Here is a 21,535-nt window from a genome sequence, read left to right as displayed (position 1 = left end):
GAATATACATATGACAAAAGTATCACCAATTATTCATGAATTTAATAATTCGTGGTTAAGAAGCTTTTAATAATTTGCTTCCAACTAATATAGGAAAAGCATTTCCAGGCCACCATTAAAGGAGTGGTGTGATGCATTTTAGCTCATAAAAAAAATTAAAGAGAATGTGCACGCCTTAATTGCAAATGTTCACAATCATCACAGCCTTCTTTTTTATAATTTATAATGTCTCCTAGAAAGTTACAGGAACATTTTTGCATCAACTTGTATTGTTATATTTGCTTCAATCCCTAAATATGCATTTTGTTATTATTCCAAAATTGGGACCATAGTATGTCAATAAAACAAGATGGTACCTTTTGCTAATAAACAATGGCGTATCCAGAATTTAAAGTTTTAGGTACCATAAATAGTTACATGATGTGTTATCTTTACTCGAGAATTATCTTTAGATTTATTTGAGCAAAGTTGCAGATATTTTAAAAGAGAAAAAATTTAAAAAATCGAACCTAAGTTAACATTAAGGGAAAGTGTTCTACCACAAAAAAATCTCATCATATTATTATGCTTTATTTTGGGGGTACGATTGTGTACACTCGTACTTCACCACTGAAACAGATTTAAATGAAAATTCGGAAGTCCCAATGTCCATGGACGTAGCAAAAAATCGTTTAACTTCCAAAGAAGTAAGGAACCATCGTAAGAATCTTAATCTTCAGGGTTCAATATTCTCTCAGCAAGCAATAAATCGTCTGGGGTCGTAACCTGCATTTCAATGTCATTCATATTAGTTTTTCTTCTCGGTGCTTATGGTCTACGTGTTGAGGTCATTGTTCCAGAGATATTGCAGTTACCTTGATGTTGGTGTAAGATCCTTCAGTAATGTACACTGGATGTTTGAGGTGCTCCACTATAGAGACGTCATCGGTAACTTCAAGTCCTTCTCTGCAGAAATCACAGGAGACCAAGAAAACTATGAAATGTGTTTTTATCCACACACACACACAAATGTTGCCACACATATATATCTTCTGAGCCGTATAGAGCTGAGACATTAGAACAAGGTCTTAACGATGACAACAGATTTCATAATTTTATCTGGTGTGATTGTTGCCTCACTGCTATTTATTGATTGAAGTTGCTATACAAAGTAGGGCATATCAAATAGAAATATAGAAGATTACTTTAGCGAGGATAAAGAGTCACCTATTTACAAGCTCGAAACCCTTCCTAAGCAAGTCCGGCTTGATAACCTGCACACATAGTTGATCAGTCGTACATACAGACTTCTTGACTAGTCAGAAAATCCATGTCGTGCACATGCCCAAATGAAGTTTTGATGCACAGCTACGAACCTGTGGGGTTTGCATTTCCCAGAGGGTCTTCCGGTCCAGTGTTTTAACCACAAAAGACTCGGCATTAGCCTGAATCAGTAAAACAAGAGTATACATAGTAGTATTTTTCTTCAGAATGTGAAGCAACACGAATTACTTGAAATGGAAATCTGTCATTTCACTTGCACAGGTTGTTATAACTTTTTTTCATCAACCCACGTCCTCGAATCTTAACAACTACTCCTAATTACTTGAAGGGTTTTATTTTGTCTACGCATAGGTTTCAGGGGACAGAATGTAAGTGCCCACCTCCTTGATTGTAGCCTTAGCAGGAACACCTAGCACAGCTGCCCCAATTCGCTTGCCATCCTTCAGAACCTGGTAATGAATACATAATTATGATCATTGTACTTGTAACTCCAAGCCCTAACATTATTTGGCATTATGCATCATCTAAACAAACTTAGAAAAAGGTAACCATGTAAAATCTTGATGTCAGGATTTAATAATCAAGCACCAAGACAGAAACTAAGTCTATTGTTAGATGCATCAAGCCATCAACTAACAAAAAAAATGGAAGCATATTTAACCTGCACATACGTAGCTATAGTATGCAATGTATAACCAATGATTTAGAGACATAATTCGGAAAGGAAGTAAATTAACTTTGAATAAGAAAATAGCTCGTGTTTCACGATTGAGGTCCCAATGGTACAATTGCAAACAGGATACAAACTTCTAAACTCAGATACAAGTTTCTTACTTTTTTGTACACTTTAAGAATTTCTTAGTTGATATCTGTCTTTCTCGTTGATCTTTAAACATATAAAGCCAAAGAATATTATGTTCCCATGATTCCTTGTAAATCTCTTCAACTAGGATATGGATTAGTAGGCATCCCATATGCAAGTAATAGTGTTGTTGACGGCAGCATACACCAATCTCAAACATGTATGGATGATACAAATCTGAAATTCTTTGCTTTAAACTGGCTTCTTTATCACATTAGACAGCACACACAATGTAGAAAACCTAATGATAATTGGATATGTAAATAGGATTTTGCACATCTTCTTGTTTAAGAGATGAAGATGAATAACACGGACAAATGGAGAAGTTAACACATACCTTTGCGACATCTGGAGTTTCCACGAGAGGTCTTGCAGAATCATGTATGCAGACTAGCTCAGAATTTACATCAATTGCCTGAAACAAAGTCCTCATTTTAATAGACTTTTAAAATATATGACTCTGTTCCAAATAATTATCATTAGATTAGGTATAATTTCTATAATGTGTGCTAAGACTAATTGGAGAGTTTAGTGCAGACATTGCAGATCAGGGACTAATTCAACATATGAGAAAATTCCAGTGCTGCTGATCCTGAAAGTGATTGTGGTTTACACTTTCGCACTATCTTATTTATAACCTCAACTTCAGATTATTTTTAGACATCCTTAACTTAGTGAATGTGATTATTTTTCTCATTAAAATTTCCAGTGCCGGAAATCTGCACAGGCTGTCAGGCTCACTCGTAAAATGAGGTAGAAGTTCATGTTCTACCTCAAACAGAATCGGCGTTGTTCTTGTCTTCACCTAAAACAAATCCTCCTTCTATTTCAGAAACCCTAAACAAATTCAGGCCCTAAATCACAATTAACCCTTGAACCCTAAAATTAATAGTAAGTTTTTATCCAGAATAGCCATTCTGGAAAGTGTCCCCCTAAGATAACATACTTAGCTACCCTTAACTTAAGGAACATGAGGAAGATTCTAGTCATATAAATCAATGAGCAGTTGTAGGCCACTTGGGAACTTCAAATAAAAAGTAATACGGCCACTGATAATATGGTAACTTCATCGATAAGGCTTTCATCTTGTGACAACTCATGTGAAAAGGGGAAAATGTACACAAAGGACAAGTTTCCATACAGTCAAGTTAAATAGATTCAAACAACTGATGAGTACATTACCTCTAATCCACTGTATACAGAATCTTGCCTCTCTTTCCCAGGCAACGCAAATTTCAAGTCAATGTGAATATCGTCTCTGGCATCTAACACCACAGAAGCAGGTATTGAGTCTTTGATTTTCTTACAGAAGAGGTACCAACTAAGCCATTTTCAGTGCATACCACATATACAGGAAGCATTTTCATTATTTGAGTATTTCTTGAATTAAAAAATTGTTTTAGGTACTACGTAGACAACATATACAGACCTTCAAAAATGTCTCGATACGAAGGATCGCATACAACAACAATTTCCTTCACCTCAGGCATCCTTGAGAAAGTGTAGAAACTGCAAGATACATAATAGTGTAGTTCAGTAACAAACAAGAGGTTACAGAAGTGGAGAAAGTCATTCTTTCTTATTTATTGACAAATGAATTTACTGTTAAGGTAATATCTCATGATTACACATCATTTGGCATAACCAAAAGCATTTTACAAGAAAGTTATTCAGTTCTTGCACTCACCTGTATAAAGCTATCGGTTGGCCAAGAAGTGGAAGATACTGCTTAGGCATGCTTGCCTATGAATCAAATAACACAGACTACAATCAACCATGTGATGAATAGCCCTTAGAAGAAGATAAGAAGGTGCAACGAACAAAAAGAGCAAAAAGAAGAAAAGATGGAGACATATTCAATATTTCAATGTCCAACAAATATCATTCAAATAAAAAACCAAAACCAAGAACTGAATCCATGATGACTTTTGTACTGTATGAACCCATAGTTTCACAAATCATACCAATCAGCAAAAAAGCTAAATTACCAGTCATTAAAACATGATCAATTGACAATGTCACATAGCACTTAGCACTCAATAGTCGATATCACAATGTCCCGTGGATGAATGCATCACAAGTTCCAATTTTGACATTCAAAACACACCACAAAATTACAGTTATTCAAACCGAAACCATCAGAGAAAATGAATGATGACTCACACCCATTCTTTTGCCCTTTCCTCCTGCAAGCAGAACAACAGAGACACTTTTCTCTTTGACCACTACATCTGTATCTGAGCCCTGCCATTCAATAATCAACACAAAAAAAAAAAAAACACACAAATGTCAAATTTCGGAACGAGAACGGAAGTAGAAACTCATCAACTAATCGGAGCCACACTTACCCCCGCAGAGCAACTGATTGTGGAGAATTTAGGGCTCTTCAAGGACCCGACGTCTCTGCTATCAGAATCGGAGGTCAAAGCAAATGAGGGGCGGAATTTAGAGGTGAACACCAAAGTTGCACCGGAACTAAGCGGGATAGAAGAAGGGGAAGCAGTGAGAGACATTGTAAAGGATGGGATGCTTCCAAATTGAAGTGTTGACGACATCTTTCTTGTTCAGAAAATCTCTTCTTGACTGAAAGAAGAGAAGAATGAAATAATGAAGTTTCACACACACCAATTCTTATTCAATCGTACAAAGTTGAAATTTTAAGAAGTTGAAACTATTGTATTTGTTTTAATTTCGCACATTAATACACCGTATAAGCTTAATTTAATAGCCGCCGAAACGCACACAACAATGAATACACGATACTCACAATTCATATGCAATATCAGCATGTGTTGGAACCATTTTATAATAAAGATTCTTATAATATGAATTTGTTTTCATGATAGGAAAGAGAGAATTAATTATAAGTTTTTAGTCTCTAGCTAATAATAATTTTTTGTGGTTATAGTTATTTAAAGGGCAAATTGCCTATAAAGTCATGAACTTTCGACATAATTTGATTTTTTTCATAAACTTTAAATGTTGCATGAAAAGTTATGAACTTTACCAAACTGTGTTAATTTCCCATTTAACCCGATCCGATAGATTTCCAATACAAACTTATCCTACGTGATGCGTCGGAAGCATGACTTGGCAAATGACAAATTTAGGGTTTAATTTGAATTGTGGAATTAATGTTACTTTTATGCTAAATTCGATTTGTGGAATTCGATTTGTATGTTTATGTCGATTTGTATGCTAGATTTGATTTGTATGTTTTCATTTGTTCTACTTGTATGCCTGTGTTTTCAGGGTCAGAGATTGCAAAAATATAAGAGAAATAATCAGAATTAGTTGAGTTTTATCAAGTCACGCCTTCAACGCGCCACGTAGGATAAGTTATTGTGTCGGAAATCTATCAAGTCGGGTTGGATAGGAAATTTACACAATTTGGTAAAGTTCATGACTTTTCATGCAACATTTAAAGTTCACGGGAAAAATCAAACTATGTTGAAAGTTCATGACTTTACAAGCAATTTGCCCTTATTTAAAATACTGAGTATCAAAATTTTTACTCCATATAATAGCACAATGTTATAAGAGCATCCACTATAGGTGGATGCTTTTTGGTGGACAACTTTTTTTTTTGTCCATAGCCCCATTTTATTTGTCCACAACCACAAAAAAAAGTGTCCGTAGCAATAGTGGACACTTTTTGGTGGACAAATTTCACTTTGTTTTTTTTGTTGTATATTTTAATTCAATTACAATTAAAATTATCGGACTATAAATAATTAGAGAACGAGATAATAATAAAATTAAAAAGTTCGATGAGACCAAATATTCGTTGTATTCATGGATACCGGAAAATTACACAACGAACATTTTTTTAAAAAAAAACATACAAAAACAAATAAAAACACCGCCACCATCTACTCGGTGGCGGAGTCGGAATCCTCTGCCTCATCTTCGTCGCCCACATCCCAGCCGGCGCCCCCGCCCCTGGACCAGTCAGCCCCAGATCCTCTCGATCCTACACATCAGCTCATAGTATATCGCCTTGGTGATCGGGTCGGTGGCCGACTCGTAGAAACGGCAGGTTATCTTGCGGTTGTTTCATCAAGCTGCACATTCAGGTTCCCTGTTCAAGACCACATAGGCCCCATGGTCCACGGGGCGCCGGAGTTCGCCGGCTGAGCCGCGCTGGTTGCGTCAGAGGGCTCCCTCCGCTGCGTCGTTGAGGTCGCCGCCGCTGCTGAGTTCCCGGCTCTCGTTGCGTCTCCTCTCGCACGTGACCCTCAGTCTGGCCTTGAATTTCGGGTAGTTCTCGAGAACGAGAAACTCCTCCCAGTGGTTGAACCTAGGCTTATATAGCGCGTTGTATTGGGACACAGACAGAGCCTTCACGTCGGCTTCGTTGCGGCCACTCTCAGCGTTGAGAAGGTTGTTGCCGTAGATGCCCGCGAACTTCTTGGTGGGTGTCAGAATCCTCCCAAACTTTTTCCGGAGCTGTTCCGCGTCACGCGGTTTGGCGCCTCTCGGCTTGAACTCATTGTAGGTCAACAAGACGCGCTTCCAAAAGCCCATCTCGGTCTGATCGGTGCCAACACAGGGGTCTGATGTGACGGCATCCCATGCCCTCGCCACAGCAATCGACTCGTCTTTGGTGTAGTGCCCGCCCCGACTTGTTACCGCCGACTCGCTACCGCCGCTGCCGCTGCCATCCCCGTCGCCGTCGCCGCCGCCTCTCCCCCCACCGCCGTAGCCGCCGCCCCTCCCACCACCGCCGTTGCCGCCCCTCCCACCACCGCCGTCGCCGCCACCTCTCCCACCACCGCCGTCGCCGCCGAAGATCTCGTCGGCGGTTTCTCCGGTAGGCCCGGACTCATCAGCCCCATCATCTGCTCTCCAGTGTGAACCTATCAAAATCAGACAACGGAGTCTGGGTGCGCTGGAAAGAGTGAGAAGGGGTATCCGGCCGCGGATGGTTGGGCGAGTCCATAGTGGGTCGATAATCTCCAAATGCCGAACGACCCAAATTCCTCTGATGAGAAGATTGACCCCGATATTGGCTTTGTTGCCACGGCGGGGATGTCGGTGACCACGACTGGAATGGAGGGGGACTGGGACTCGATCCCCGGGGGGTGGGACTCGATCCCCACAGCTGAGATGGCTGGGAAGAAGGATAGTATCCGTATCCCGATTCTTCTGTGCCGGGTGAATCTTCGTCTCTCCCGTGCATTTGGTAAAATCTAGGGTTGTGAAATTGGGGGTGGAGTGAAAATGGGTGTGGAGTGGAAAATAAATTGGTGGGGTATTTAAATAAGCCAAAAAAATGAATTAAAATTCGAATTTAAAAAAAAATAAAATAAAATAAAATAAATCCGGCGACCGCCGCGGCGGTGCTGCCGCGCAATAGATAGGCGCGGCGGCCGCCGCGATTCTCTCTCATGCGGCCCGTCATCGCCGCAAAGCCGGCGATGCCCCTTCCGCCCCAAGAGTTTCGTCCGCCCGTGGGGCGGACGCCTTCCCCCCTATACATCGCCGCGGCTAAGCCGCCTCCGGGGTGGCCGGCGCGCCGCCCCTATAGTGGTTGCTCTAATAAGAGCTAGGTTGCTCATGTGATGTACTAATTAACTACTCCCTCTGTCTGCCATTAGGAGCTCCATTTATGGGTGGCAGTGAGTGTTAAGTGTAAGAAAAGTGAGTTAAAAAAAGTTAACGCAATAGGGGTCTCACTTATATATGTATTAGTTTTAAATGAATAGTGAGTAGAATGAGTTAGTGAAAGGTAGAATCCTAGTACTATTTATGGTGAACTGAGACTCTTATTCGCGGATGACCTAAAATTGAAAAACGGGACTCCTATTCGCGGACTGAGGGAGTAATTGTCTAATATTGAATTAGCTAAGGTTGTTCATGTATCAAGGGGGGAAGACTTAATTCATGATCATTTTTAGTTATAATTATTGTTAAATAATTTTAGTCTTTTAATGTCACAATATTACAAAAAATGTTTTGCTAAAATCGTCCCAAAATAAAAAAGTACATTCCACTGGATCAGACCTTAACAGTTCACGCAATTTGGTCACTTATTTTTTTCATTTGAAATTTATTAAAATTAGATATTCTCAAAAATAAAATAGATAATTAAATATTTGAAAAATAAATAATTGAAGTCTTTAAATTACACAATTAAAAGTAAATATAACAAAAATAAAATCCTAAAATTACATAATGAAATTCCTAAAAAGAACATAATCAAAATAATTAAATAAAAATTACAAAAACCTAATCCGCGTAGACACTTCTTTCATGTTGCCGGTTCATCGCTCATCCTCAACGTGTCTTGGAACGACAAATACTAATTTGCGCAATACAAATATGGTCAATCTAGTTTCATAGCACAACAAAAGGTCTATAAATTTTATTAGTATTGGTAGAATTAAGTAAATGATGAGACACAAGGTGTAACTTTACATGGTATGAATGATATTTGAAAATCACCTATAAATACAAAATCAAAGGGAATGGATTAGGTGATCATATGCTCAATCTCTTGTTTTCTGATCTCCTCAATTTAGCACACTCTCCAATTAAAGAGAATCTTCTTCCACCTTTGGGTTGTACTTGTACACCCTGCACAAGGAACACAAGTTCACCAACATGGTTCGCGAATATACCCGGTCGGGTCACACTTTCGATATCGACATATTAGTACCACGACAAATTATTCCCATTTCTAATTCTAGATAATCGTGTTGACAGTCGAACGTGTTATACAGGAGCCACCAGGCTTTTATTAAAAGTCGGGTTAGGAACAAAAATCGATTTATCGGGTACTAATTTGCAAATATCATAAAATGTGACTTGACTCAAAACATAACACAGCCTACCTTTCTTCTTCCTTGAGGTCTGCGGTTATTCCAACATAAGAAGGCGCTGCAACCGCCTGCGCCACTGCTAGATTCATATCCCCTGCAGAAGAATGATGACACCATTGTTACACATGACTAAGCATCCATAGATTCTGAAAATATGAAATGTTTAGAGAGACTTACATGTTATCCGGGAAGGTGGTGGCGTTATGCAGCAAGCTCGGAGATATGGGGTGATGGCCGATCTTGTTACCTGTCTGATCATTGATTTTGAGTACTTTAATCTCATGATGCAACTCATCTTCCCATTGCTGCACTTTCGAATTCAATACGTGTGGATGATCTATGCCATCCTGAGGCAGGACTTGATTCCTTTCTGGCTTCCATGATGCAGTGGCTCCTTTCTCCATTGCATGCATCCACGCGGTTTCCAGCCTTTGCTCGTGGATAATGGATTCGATTCTCCGCAAGGGGAGATCTGATTTGCCATCTTCCGATGTACTAACATCTGCAGAGGAGGTTCTGACTCTCCAGTCGTGCAGCAGACTTACCCTAACCTCCACGTTGCTTCGTAAAACGAATTCAAATACATTAGTGATGCTGCTGAGAAAACCTAGTGCTCGGCTCTTGGTGTTACCATCCTCAAACGCAATGTCGGCAATCAAACCACCTGCATGAACAAGTCTGTTACGAGTTTTGCAACAACGAAAGCTCTTAAGCATGCACTTGAAATGATCACGCGATTTACCTTTCGTTTCAGACAAACAAACAAGCTTTCCATGACCATGAAGTAGTTGCCTCAGTGTCTTAGAATGGCACTTCTCAATGCACTGGATCCAGATATTATTCAACATCCTCGAATCCATGCATGTCATTGTCGTTTGACCAGTTGCGAAATCACCATTTGAGCCTGTCAGATTTCCGCTATCACTGAATTGGCTTTGATTGGGTTTGGCAATTTGTCTGACTGGTTTTTCGTTGCTCGTTGAATTGCAGTGAGCAGCAACCATAAAGGGTGAGGGCGAACCTGACTTTTGAGGTGCAAATTGTGCATCTGAGTTCTGCTTGGGGGCTGTAGATTCTCTAACCATACTTACGTGCTCCTCGTCAGTTGCCTTTGAACTCTGTCGTCGACTACTGGTGGACTGAGTTCGATCTGGAGAAGACATAGAACCTAATTGTAATAGGGTTGCTGTGAACCAGGTTGATCGTTCCGTTGAAACTCTGAGATGCTTTTCCGCCTCAGACAGTAGAGTTAATGCGTGCTTAAGTCTGTCCGATTCTCTTTCAGTCACTGAAAATTCAACCATCAATGGTTTCAGAAATTATGAGATAACAGCAATGGATAAATAAGCATTTGAAGCAACAAATATCATCATTGAATTCTCCATCAACCCCACCCCCACAACCTTCACTGCTTTGTTTCCTCTTTTATTACTGTTTTTCAAATTCTTCATACATAATAACTTGAATGTGGTAATCAACACAAAAAAATTACATATATGAGAAAATAAACCCCAAAAAAAACTTGATGAACTGAGGATGCTATAAGTTCAAAATGTCCAGCTTACATATTTATAGGTATTAATGATTCTTTTATTATAGTATCTTCTTCCAGAATAGGGAAAGACAAATCTTATGCAGTTATCAACTTTTCCATTATATTAACCTAGAACATGAAAATTGAAGTTGATGTTAAAGGCATGCTAAACATAGTAAAAGTAAAATAACTTACAATTTCTCCCACCAAAGAACAGATAGTTGTCCTTTGCATCAGCATTTGAATAAGTCCCAGCAATAATATCCACAATAAGTGTCACCAACTGAGAGATTAGTACTAATGGATCAACACCCGAATCCATTAATTCCCTCGCTCTTCTAACTGTCTCTGTAGCATTTGATGACATTGCTAGCTCCAGAAGGTCAAGTAATTTATCCTCAGAGACAACCCCCATCTGCATAAGAAGCATCATATGAAAATTCTTCGTTAGAAGACATGGAGACGAATTAATCTATAGATATCGACATTCACTTTTTTAGTAATCAGAACCATGAAAACTCTTATTTAAGAGCAAGATCTTTTTTCTTGACTAAAATGGGCAAGAAAATACCAAAAATAGTTCTTCATTGAATGCAAGTCGGAAAGAAAGAAGATTATGCAGAATCATCACAAGGCAGGACAATAAAGATTTAACTTACAAGCTCATTCACCAGGGACTTAGTGATTCGTTTCCCAAACAAACTCAACTGGTCCAGCATGGTTTCTGCATCTCGTGGTGAACCATCTGCATTTGAGGCAATCAACTCTAACGCATTTGGATCAACATCTAAGTTCTCATCAGTTGCAAGCTTCTTTAGGCGAGTAACAATATCGCCATTGCTAATTTTGTTGAAAACGTGCTTCTGGCAACGAGTCAATATGGTGCGTGGTACATTGTCAACATCAGTTGTGATGAGTACAAAAACAATACGCGGCAATGGTTTTTCAAGGAGTCGAAGAAATGCCAGCCATGTTCTTGAGGGCAGTAAATGACACTGGTCAATGACAAAAATCTTGTAATGTGGAAGTGCCGAGGGATGGACCGCTGATATGTTTCTTAACAGATTTTTCATTTGGTCGATTCCCTTCTTATTGGAGCCATTAACTTCTTCAAGACACCTGCTCTTTCCAGACATGAAATCAGTACATTCCCGGCAGATCCCACAGGGTTTACTCCCTTCAGTGGCAATGCAATTCAAAGCAGCAGCAAAGATTCTAGCCGCGGAAGTTTTACCAATGCCACGAGCACCTTGAAATAGATAAACTGGAGCAATCCGCCTTCTTGAAACCGCACTCGTAAGAGATTGAACAACTATTTTTTGGCCAATTAATTCGTCAAAAAACATTGGCCTATATTTGTGGCTCAGGCTTCGGATATTCTCTGGAGAACCTTCTTCACGTGCTTCCTCGTTCAGAGCTACTACCTCAAGGCCTTCCTGACTTCTACAACTTGAAGACCACCTCCTACCATCCAACCGGCTCAAGGCCTCCATATCAAGCTCTGTGAAATTTGTTGAGAGCTCATCGTCACTGTTCCCACTTCTCATGGATAATCTTCCATCAGCACTATTTCCAATAAGAGGAATGAGGCTTTGACCTGCTGTCATGGAGCTGAGTCTCCTCTTGTTGGAAGCCAAAGGCAAACGATGATGTCTTCCATGGGACGTGGTCTGACTTCCACAAAACAAGCTGCTTCCTTTCCTTCTTAGAGCATCAGAAAGAGACGGAGAACAAGAACTCCCCCCATATCTAGACTTTGGTGTCGACCTTCTAGACCAGTAACAAGGAATTCCACAACCCTGACGTCCAGGCAAATCCAACTGATCATCCCCATCATCATCAGCACCATTCAATGACCCGGTGGTGGCATCCCAAGACTCGACAGTACTTGGGTTCCTAACAGCATACCTATTATAAGAGCTTGTCGACAATGCTTGTGTGCTATACGAAACGGAATCATCCTCCTTCCTATGACTCCTCAACAACTTTGTCGGTGAACGAGACCAACCTTTCTTCTTAAGCCTAGCAAGCAAAGGCGATATCGCAGAATCCCTCCCTAAATCCTCAGAATTGCAATAATCCCCATTATCATCAGACTGATCCCCCAATTTAGCCAAATCATCCCTCCTCATTCCCACACTAGGCGAACAGTCAGCAACATTCTTAGCATACCTACTCAAAATCATCCTCATCTGCAACTTCTCCTTCTGATGCCTAGAACCACCACTAGAACAATTACCCCTCTTCGACTTCTTCTTAACAGTACGCCTACACTTAGACACCGACGAACCATACCTATCACTCAAATAACCCTCACTCTTCGAATCATTCCCACCACCATTCAAACTAGACGAGGACCCCTCATCTTCACCATTCCGCCTACTCTTCTCACTCTCAGGCTTCTGATTCCTCCAGTTACACAAATAAACCCTCCCCCTATCCCCTTTCCCTTTCCTACCACCAGCATTATTACTATTCCCACTCCCTGCAAGCGAAGGAGGGTGCAAAATGTGTTGAGAGGGAGAAGCAACAGCATTACCATTGCTCTTGTAGTGAAGAGATCTTGCAGAGCCAAGAGGCGGAGAGCGCCAAGATGAGGAGGTTCCGGGGTCCCTGAGCACTCTGGCGGCCTTCCTGATTTGGGTGAGCTCCTTCTTCAAATGCAGGTTGCTGGGGCGGTGATCAATCCCACTCCCGCCGGCGTCAACTGACAACATAGCTCCGCTCCGCTGCAGTGAATCAGGAAATGGGAAAGAGGAGCATTGCATACATATACACGATGTAATTAATTGATTGCAGGCATTTTGTTTAGGAAGACAGATCTGTGGATCTTAATAGCCTTTCTTTAATGGCCACTTCTGCCCAACCTAACATAAATAATGGATTTGAAGGCAATAATTACTGCTCAATTATTTCCATGGTTTAAGGCGCAGCACAGCAGATAATTGAAATGGAATCACTCCTTTTTCCCTCCCTCGCAATATTACGTTGTAAGGAATTTCCGTTTTTGACTTTAGGGCTTGTTTGTTTCTTTCCCCGACCATGCAAAATCTATTCATTCATTATTTTTATTTTTATTCCCATATTAGGGCATTCACATCTCCCTAAATCAGTTCAATATTATTCCCCTTATTATTTTAATTATATTATTCGTTTTGTATAATGGAATTAAATGTCTAAGAATCCAATCATCCAAACACAACCCCTTTTAAAATCTTTCATTCTCAATTTTGAAAAAAATCTATAGGCTTGATATACCAAGTTGGTAATATGAGTTGGTTTCCAACTAATAAATTTTTGACAAATGTCATTTTGTTGATATGGAAACTAGTGTAGACATACCAGTTGTCAAAACATAATCATACTATATATGGTTATGCATGTCAAAAATAATTTGTTGGGCACAATTACTCATATTGACAACTTAATATATCTAGACTAGGGAATTTCTAAAAAATGTTCCAAACATATTTTTATTTTCTTCGTATCTAAATATTTGGAGTCTACAAGGATTTAGTGCATAAAATAAAATTTAGGGAGTGAATGTTGATGGTAATTAAGAAAATAATTGAGATACATGGAGTACAAACAAACAATACTCAGATCATATTTTGGTGTAAAACAGTATGTTTTGACTTTTAGTTTTCCAATATAGTAGCAAAATTGACAAATTTGTTAAATTTTGATGGTCAGCTAGTATGATTTTTGGTAAACTGATCCTCAACATCATAATTTCCAAATAGGATTTTCATGTCAAATTATTGGCTATTCTATTTAGATTTTAGGTATTCAAATTTTTAAGTATATAGGAGTATGATTTTTCCAGTTGAGGTGGCCATCTGCTGTGGATTGTTGGAAACTCTCATTCGATGTCGGGTCCATCGAAATTGTGAGCTACTGTGAGGATAAAGACTTGATGCATACGATGTGATTTTAGATGATATTTTCCCTCAATTCATTCTATTCATTTTAAACATTCATAATTATAATACTCCACATAATACTATAATTTAAAATTAATTTTGTTTATTTCATAAAAACTAATTTAAGAAATGAAATGAAAACAAAATTATAATGCCAAATATTTTTAAAAAAATTCTAATGTTGATAAATAATTTAATTAATTAATTGTGTTAATCGTTTAAAATTAAATGTAATGGTTTTATCATTTTTTTTTCAAAATGGACCAGTTCTTAATGTCGAAGACCAGAAACTATCAAACATATTTTGAACTAAAATAATAAAACAATCACTTGTTTAGAACTAAAAATGGCCTTGAGTTTTCGTTTCATTAATATGTGAACATGAGGGAGTATATTTATTGGTAAATGAATTTCATAACTAAAAAATAAATTGAATATAAAGTTGAGGATATACAATCCAAATCAAGGAAACGACTATCACTCACAAACAAACCTCCCATCCAAAGACAATAGATGGGTAGCCTAATCTAAAATAATTTTTTGCAATCTTGTTGTTAAGCCTTTTGTAATTATATGCTACTAGCTTTATGTTTATCTTATATACATGAAAAATGATTTGTACATGCCTGTATTTATAGGTGAATACAATTGTTCCTAAGAGCATGTTGCACATTACAAATGATTTTACATAATTACCTACTATATGAGATTTATAAGTTTAATACGTTTCACTTGGATATAAATTTTTTGTACCGTAAAACAAAAAAAAACACGCTGATGGGCCGGGAAACACATGTTTTTTCGAGAAACATACAAGGCTAGGATCACATAAGCCTATAAATACAAAATAAAATAACTGATGTGAAACACAGGATTGCCTGAAGTTATATCTACTGTCTCTGTTGTCTGTTTCTTCATTTCCCACACTCTCCGAATAAAGAAAATCGCCCTTTTTTAGCCGCATGTCTAGATGCGTCTTTCTTAGCCTGGAGAAAGAAAGTATGGATAAAGAGTCTTAACCGAGTGCATCTTGCAAGTGCATCTTGCAACTGTTGTTTCCCATCTATTAAAATTGATTCATGAAATGGCATACCTTTCCCCTTGCTTGAGGTGTCCGGTTATTCCAACAGAGCATCGCACTGCAACCTCCGCCTCCTGATCCAGATTCGTATCCTCTGTACAAGGAAATATCAGCACATATGATAGGACAAGAACAACTCTTCTCTAGCTCTTTCGACTTTATATTCCGTATATATATAACAGTTTTCGCAAGTCAATCTGATTTATTCTGCCTTCTAGTCTAGTCCATGGTTGCTGTTCAGTGAACTTAATTTCTACTGCATTTTCTGTTTTTCATTTAATGAATTATGTATCTAGACCGAAATTGAAGTTCGCTGCTGCTAACTAAAACTAACATTAGTAAATACAGATCTCTTTCTAATATTATCAATGTTATCATCTATATTGCTCCATACTCCACCGTGGTCACTTTGATTCGATATCATAGTGATTTCTTGTGTATGTAGAAAAACATAGCAGGCTAAACAACTGGATGTGACTTTTCAGAATTTGAGAATCTCCCAGAAAAAGAGTGAGAGCATTTAGCTACAATGCATTCAACATTGAGATAATTAAAAACATGTGTAAGAAATCCAAGGTTATAGCATCATCTTACTTGTTATCATTGCGGAAACTGTTGCCAAATGTGGTATTATGAAGCAAGCTCGGGGAGATTGGACAGTGATCAGCGTTCTGAACAACCTGATCTTTCTGAGGTGCCACTTCGTCGTTCATATTTAGTTTTTCCATTTCATGATTCAACTCATCTTGTGGTAGAACTTGATTCCTTTCAGGTCTCAAATTTCTCACTGATTGAGGTGTTCCTTTGTCCGATGCCTGCAACGAGGCATTTTTCGATATTTGCTCGAGGATGATGGATTCAGTTTTCTGCACAGGAATATCTGACTTGCTATCTTCCATACTTGTGCTAACATTTGAGCATGTTGATTTGTTTTCCTGGTTTATTGGAATCTCGTTCATCAGCTTATGATCCAAAGAATCCTCTTGTAGACTTAATTTAACTTCCACATTGCGTCGCAAAACAGCTTCAAATGAGTTAGTGATGCTGCTAAGAAAGCCTTGTGCTCTGGTTTTGATATCACTATCCTCAAATGCAATGTGAGCAATAAAACCACCTGTATAAAGTTCAAAACTCATTAGAAAGGTACCCAAAAACCACGGCGTTATGATATTTGTGATGAAAAGTTTCGTTGCTCGACCATATCTAGAAATCTATAGCATAACAAAATATAAAAGTGTAAGTGACACATAAAAGTGAAGCAAATTTCAAAAGTTAGTCTATAGGGCAACGGAATAGAGAAAGGGGAAAAGCAGGAAAACAGTTTCGAATGTGTCCATCTTCAGAGAGGGAGTTTACCTTTCATTTCTGATATTGAAACAAGCTTCCCATAAGAATGTAGCAGTAGCCTCAGTGTCTCAGAATGACATTTCTCGATACACAGAAGCCAAATACTAACCAACATCTCTGAATTCACGCACCTCAATGTGGTTCTCTTGTTTGTACTGTCAGCGTGTGAGACAGTCAAACTTATACAGTCGTTAAATTGACTTTGGTTGGTATTTGGAGTTGGTCTGACATTGCTCGCAGAATTGCATTGATCAGAAAACATACAGGATGTGGGAGAAGTTGACTTTTCGGGCGCAAATTGTTTGTCAGAGTTGTGCCTGGAGGCAGTCGATTCTCCAGGTATACTTGCGTGCTCCTCCTCAGTTGCCTTGGAGACCTGCCCTCGACTACTTGTGGAATGAGTTCGACTAGGAGAGGGCATAGAACCTAATTGTAATAGAGTTGCTGTGAACCAGGTTGATCGTTCACTCGAGACCCTCAGATGCTTTTCTGCCTCAGATAGTAATGTTAATGCATGCTTCAATCTGTGTAACTCTCTCTCTGTCACTGGAAATAAATACATTAATAGTTGAAAACGCTATGAGTGTATCAGCACATATAAAAATACCAGTACTGGATAAATATACTGTGCGTTAAAATTTTAGGGGACGAAAAGCTTCTAAACGATATTGTTGTGTTGATTCAACCCATGTACAGATGATATAACTAAATATCCATCAGTAAACTTGAAGACCTTAGAAAGTAGTAGATCTCAATAGCGAAAATCATAACACCAAAATTCAGATTATTTGTAGCTATTTGCAAGCTCATTTGGCACAAGAAGAAGCCAAACTAATAGCAAGATGAAAGCAAAAAGAGAGCAACATACACATTAGAAGAGAGTTTCACTCGAGCAGCAGATAGACTTACAAGTTTTCCAACCGAAGATTGAATCATTGTGCTTTGCGTCAACACTCAGGTGAGTTCCAGCAATAATATCCACAATAAGAGTAACCAACTGTGAGATTAGAACTAGTGGGTCGACACCTGAATCCATCACTTCTCTGGATCTTCTTACAGTTTCGGTAGCATTTGATGACATGGCTAATTCCAAAAGCTCCAGTAGTTTGTCCTCGGAGACAACCCCCATCTGTAGAAACGTCGCACACAACTTGGCATTATTTGATAGATTATACAACTCTACTTTTCTATTAAACGCATTGGCCAAAAACTAATGCATTAACTGAAAATTAACACGAAAAAAAAATGTAACATACTTCTTCATATGGATGCAAATCATATAATGGAAAAACTAAGAAGATCAGTCAACATAGATTTAGTTAAAGACTTGGAAAAAGGTTGGCTCAAACTCACCAGCTCATTCACCAATGACTTGGTGATTTGTTTCCCAAACAAACTCAACTGGTCCAGCATGATTTCAGCATCATGTAGTGAACCATCTGCACTCGAAGCAATCAGCTCTAACGCATTTGGTTCAACATCTAAATTTTCTTCAACAGAGATCTTCCTTAGTCGAGTAACAATATCGCCATTGCCAATTTTGTTGAAAATATGCTTCTGACACTGGGTCAATATAGCTCGTGGCACATTGTCAACATCAGTTGTTATGAGTATGAAAACTGTAAAAGGTAATGTTTTTTCAAGAACCCGAAGAAATGAAAGCCATGCTTTCGAGGGCAGTAAATGACACTGATCCATGACAATAACCCTGCAATGTGGAAGTCCTGAAGGATGAACCACTGATATGTTTCTTAAGACATCTTTCAGTCCGTCAACTCCCTTGTTATTGGAGCAATCAACTTCTTCAATAAATCTGGTCTTGCCAGTTAAGAAGTCGGCACATTCCATGCAGGCACCACATGGCCTACTGTCATCGGTGGCAAGGCAATTCAAAGCAGCAGCAAAAATCCGAGCCATTGATTTCTTTCCAACTCCGCGAGGGCCTTGAAATAGATAACTCGGGGTGATCCTTCCCCTTGAAACTGCCCTCGCAAGAGATTGAACAACCATATTCTGTCCAATTAAATCCTCAAAACACATCGGCCTGTATTTGTGGCTCAGGCTTTTGATATTGTCAGAAAAACTTTCTCGAGCTACAAACTCTAGCCCTTCCAGACTTCTACAACTTGAAGATCGCCACCTCCTTCCAGCCAGCCGGCTCATGCCCTCCATATCAAGTTCTGCGAGTTTTGCTGTGAGTTCATCATCACTTTCCATGGTTCTCAAAGATGATCCATCAGCACCGCTGTCAAGAAGAGGAGCTGCTATCTTAGAGTTGAGCTTCCTCTTGTTGGAACGCAAAGTTATTCCTTGATGTCTTTGCTGAGACATGGTCTGGCTTCTACAAAGCAAGCTGCTTCCTTTTCTTCTCAGAACGTCAGAAAGAGATGGAGAGCAGGAACTTCCGTTTCTAGATCGAGGTGTTGACCTCCTAGACCAATAACAAGGAATCCCACATCCTCGCTGATCATCCACCTCATCATCACCATCGTCAAATGAACCGGTCATTCCAACCCAAGAGTCAACTGTACTAGGATTCCTGATTGCATATCTATTATAACGGCGTGCCAACAACGCCCGCGTGCTATATGGAACAGAATCATCCTCCTTCCTGTGACTCCTCATCATCTTCACAGGAGGACAAGACCAACCCTTGTTATTCTTGAACCTAGCAAGCAATTGTGACACTGCAGAATCTCTCCCTAGATCCTCCGAATTGCAATAACCCCCATTTTCATCTGACTGACCAATCAAACTCATAAAATCTTCCCTCCCCGAACCAACACTTGGCGAATCATCAATTGCATTTTTCACGTATCGACTTAGCAACATCTTCATCTGCAATTTCTGCCTTGAACCAGGACTAGAATAACCACTCCTCGCTGATTTCTTCTTCCTCCTGCGCCTAATACACGGCGTATAGCTCGAGTCCATACATTTAAACAACGCTGCAGTAAACCTATCAGTCTGATAACCATCACTCTTGGCATCATTCCTCACAGTATTCAAGCTATCAACTTCAAAGCTCTCCCCTTGAGTAGAGGAAGATCCCTCCACATCACCACCACCACCACCACCATCATCATTAATCTGTCTACTCCTTTCACTCTCAGATTTCTGACTCTTCCAATTATGCAAATACACTCTCCCCTTTTTCCTCTCACTATTAGAGCTATTATTAGTCCCCACATTAAAATTGAGCTCAAAGGCATTACCTTCAACGCGGCTATTCTTGGTGAGAGATCTTGCAGAATCAGGCGGCGGCGACGGCGATGGCCTCCACGACGAGGAGGTTCCAGGATCCCTGAGCACCCTCGCAGCCTTGCGGATTTGCGTCAGCTCTTTCTTCCAATGCAGGTTGTTACCCGCCGCCGCCGCCCCGCCGCCTTCAAATTGCATCATCCCACCTCTCCTCCGCCGGACTAATTCAAAAAATCAAAGAAACAAGAGCACTCACAAACCTCATTCACACGTTTTCATTCAACTGCAAATCGGCAGATTTGAAATCAATAAGGTTTAGGGAAAGTATAAAATGAATAGTGCTGAAGAGAGAACAATTTGCCGGGTTTTAATGGCCAAGAAGTTCTATTTGTGTAGTGTTGGTTGAAATGGAATGAAAGAATTGAAATGGTAAAGAGCTTCTTCTTCCCTCCATTGAAGGGCCCGCCATAGAGGCTCCAAACAATATTTCCAAACGAGTCAATGATTCTGTCTGATATTTTTAATGTGAGGATTTGTGAGTGTGTAATATGGAGACTAATAAATGTAATTCGATTAATATTACATGAATCATGAAAATGTAATTCGATTAGTATTAGATGAATCACGAATGTTGCCGTTGATATAGAAGGTGATCAAATATTTCAAAACATGAAAAGGACCATTATTGTATCATACTTTGAATGTATTAATTTCATAACGTTTTGTTTGTGATATCCAAAGCTACTGGTTCATGGTTCAACCGGTCGGACCGGATTAACTACTGGTCGAACCGTTATACTATTATAAATATATTAAATTAAATATATAATGCACAAAATTATAATAAATGATAAAGTATAATTTATAACACGTAAAAAATATTAAACCTTGTAAATAATTAGTTTTAGATATGATATAGATAAAAAACTAGTATTCAAATATTAAAATTGAATAATTTTTTTATTAATAAATATAATTAAATACATAAACTATCAATTAGTGTAGATGAAAATATAATATTATATGTATAAATGTAGATAAAGTTCATGTTATTTCAAAAAAGTGTACGTGGCGAAAGTAATATTATAAAACTATTTTAAAAAATTATTAGGTAGTTTAAATAAAAATATACTAAAAAATAATATTTAATAAATAGTGAACTATAACTAATAAGTAATATGTAAAAAAATATGAATGATAACTTGATAAGTAACGATAAAATTTAGTTATTAGTAAGTATGATTAAAAGTTAAGATATAATAATTATAATTTAATATATATTATAATTAAAAATTATTTATAGAATATATAATTAAGATGAATTATTTTATTAGTACGGGTAATTGGGTGTATAAAATTTAATGTATGTATATAATCAATGTTCATTATATTCCATCAAGGCCTTGTGGTGGAGTGGAAGAAGTGTTGATATTTGGAGGAGAGGTTATGAGTTCAAGTCTCTACAAGAACAAATTTTGAAAAGATATTTTGAAATTGAAA

The 21,535-nt window shown here is 38.6% G+C and overlaps 4 protein-coding genes across 5 annotated transcripts; all 4 read right to left on the bottom strand.

Moving 5' to 3' along the window:
• Positions 1-536: 536 nt before the first annotated feature.
• LOC125192804 (2-C-methyl-D-erythritol 4-phosphate cytidylyltransferase, chloroplastic) lies at positions 537-4,772 on the bottom strand. The gene is made up of 11 exons (XM_048090464.1): positions 4,474-4,772; positions 4,289-4,369; positions 3,813-3,868; positions 3,555-3,634; positions 3,308-3,390; positions 2,463-2,540; positions 1,644-1,712; positions 1,356-1,424; positions 1,207-1,253; positions 855-945; positions 537-765 (listed from the first exon to the last, which is right to left on the bottom strand). Exons 1-11 carry the CDS (start codon positions 4,678-4,680, stop codon positions 709-711), a joined length of 918 nt encoding a protein of 305 aa, XP_047946421.1. The 5' UTR covers positions 4,681-4,772; the 3' UTR covers positions 537-708.
• A 1,505-nt stretch (positions 4,773-6,277) lies between these two features.
• Positions 6,278-7,307, bottom strand: LOC125194724 (putative cryptochrome DASH, mitochondrial). Its single transcript, XM_048092959.1, has 2 exons — positions 7,100-7,307; positions 6,278-6,984 (listed from the first exon to the last, which is right to left on the bottom strand). The coding sequence occupies exons 1-2, from the start codon at positions 7,305-7,307 to the stop codon at positions 6,278-6,280; spliced, it is 915 nt and encodes a 304-aa protein (XP_047948916.1).
• A 1,173-nt stretch (positions 7,308-8,480) lies between these two features.
• Positions 8,481-13,378, bottom strand: LOC125191900 (protein STICHEL-like). 2 transcript variants are annotated; one of them, XM_048089325.1, is made up of 7 exons: positions 11,143-13,378; positions 10,679-10,898; positions 9,971-10,237; positions 9,692-9,853; positions 9,127-9,613; positions 8,962-9,043; positions 8,481-8,704 (listed from the first exon to the last, which is right to left on the bottom strand). In XM_048089325.1, exons 1-7 carry the CDS (start codon positions 13,249-13,251, stop codon positions 8,609-8,611), a joined length of 3,423 nt encoding a protein of 1,140 aa, XP_047945282.1. In that variant the 5' UTR covers positions 13,252-13,378; the 3' UTR covers positions 8,481-8,608. The 2 variants fall into 2 exon arrangements, with proteins under 2 accessions (XP_047945282.1, XP_047945281.1); XM_048089324.1 differs by having other exon boundaries at positions 9,692-10,237.
• A 1,629-nt stretch (positions 13,379-15,007) lies between these two features.
• Positions 15,008-20,495, bottom strand: LOC125192071 (protein STICHEL-like). Its single transcript, XM_048089525.1, has 6 exons — positions 18,188-20,495; positions 17,744-17,963; positions 16,844-17,380; positions 16,082-16,601; positions 15,500-15,581; positions 15,008-15,392 (listed from the first exon to the last, which is right to left on the bottom strand). The coding sequence occupies exons 1-6, from the start codon at positions 20,234-20,236 to the stop codon at positions 15,321-15,323; spliced, it is 3,480 nt and encodes a 1,159-aa protein (XP_047945482.1). The 5' UTR covers positions 20,237-20,495; the 3' UTR covers positions 15,008-15,320.
• Between the last annotated feature and the right edge of the window lie 1,040 nt (positions 20,496-21,535).

This window comes from Salvia hispanica, chromosome 6, assembly GCF_023119035.1.
Source record: "Salvia hispanica cultivar TCC Black 2014 chromosome 6, UniMelb_Shisp_WGS_1.0, whole genome shotgun sequence".
Classification (NCBI taxonomy): Eukaryota; Viridiplantae; Streptophyta; class Magnoliopsida; order Lamiales; family Lamiaceae; genus Salvia; species Salvia hispanica.
This window is presented reverse-complemented; position numbering and strand designations above follow the sequence as displayed.

What these genes read in the sequence shown, in the direction of transcription:
- LOC125191900 (XM_048089324.1), bottom strand. Translation starts at nt 13,251, where the DNA reads ATGCAATGCTCCTCTTTCCCATTTCCTGATTCACTGCAGCGGAGCGGA. An exon ending in GTTCTTTGGTGGGAGAAATT is followed by an intron (nt 10,238 to 10,678) that starts GTAAGTTATTTT and finishes TTGAATTTTCAG; the next exon opens with TGACTGAAAGAGAATCGGAC. An exon ending in GACCTCAAGGAAGAAGAAAG is followed by an intron (nt 8,705 to 8,961) that starts GTAGGCTGTGTT and finishes TTCCTTGTGCAG; the next exon opens with GGTGTACAAGTACAACCCAA.
- LOC125192071 (XM_048089525.1), bottom strand. Translation starts at nt 20,236, where the DNA reads ATGATGCAATTTGAAGGCGGCGGGGCGGCGGCGGCGGGTAACAACCTG. An exon ending in AGTCATTGGTGAATGAGCTG is followed by an intron (nt 17,964 to 18,187) that starts GTGAGTTTGAGC and finishes ACGTTTCTACAG; the next exon opens with ATGGGGGTTGTCTCCGAGGA. An exon ending in TTCAATATCAGAAATGAAAG is followed by an intron (nt 16,602 to 16,843) that starts GTAAACTCCCTC and finishes AACTTTATACAG; the next exon opens with GTGGTTTTATTGCTCACATT.
- LOC125192804 (XM_048090464.1), bottom strand. Translation starts at nt 4,680, where the DNA reads ATGTCGTCAACACTTCAATTTGGAAGCATCCCATCCTTTACAATGTCT. An exon ending in CTGTATACAGTGGATTAGAG is followed by an intron (nt 2,541 to 3,307) that starts GTAATGTACTCA and finishes ACTTTGTTTCAG; the next exon opens with GCAATTGATGTAAATTCTGA. An exon ending in CTAAGGCTACAATCAAGGAG is followed by an intron (nt 1,425 to 1,643) that starts GTGGGCACTTAC and finishes TTACTGATTCAG; the next exon opens with GCTAATGCCGAGTCTTTTGT.
- LOC125194724 (XM_048092959.1), bottom strand. Translation starts at nt 7,307, where the DNA reads ATGCACGGGAGAGACGAAGATTCACCCGGCACAGAAGAATCGGGATAC. An exon ending in TTCTCATCAGAGGAATTTGG is followed by an intron (nt 6,985 to 7,099) that starts GTCGTTCGGCAT and finishes TGATTTTGATAG; the next exon opens with GTTCACACTGGAGAGCAGAT.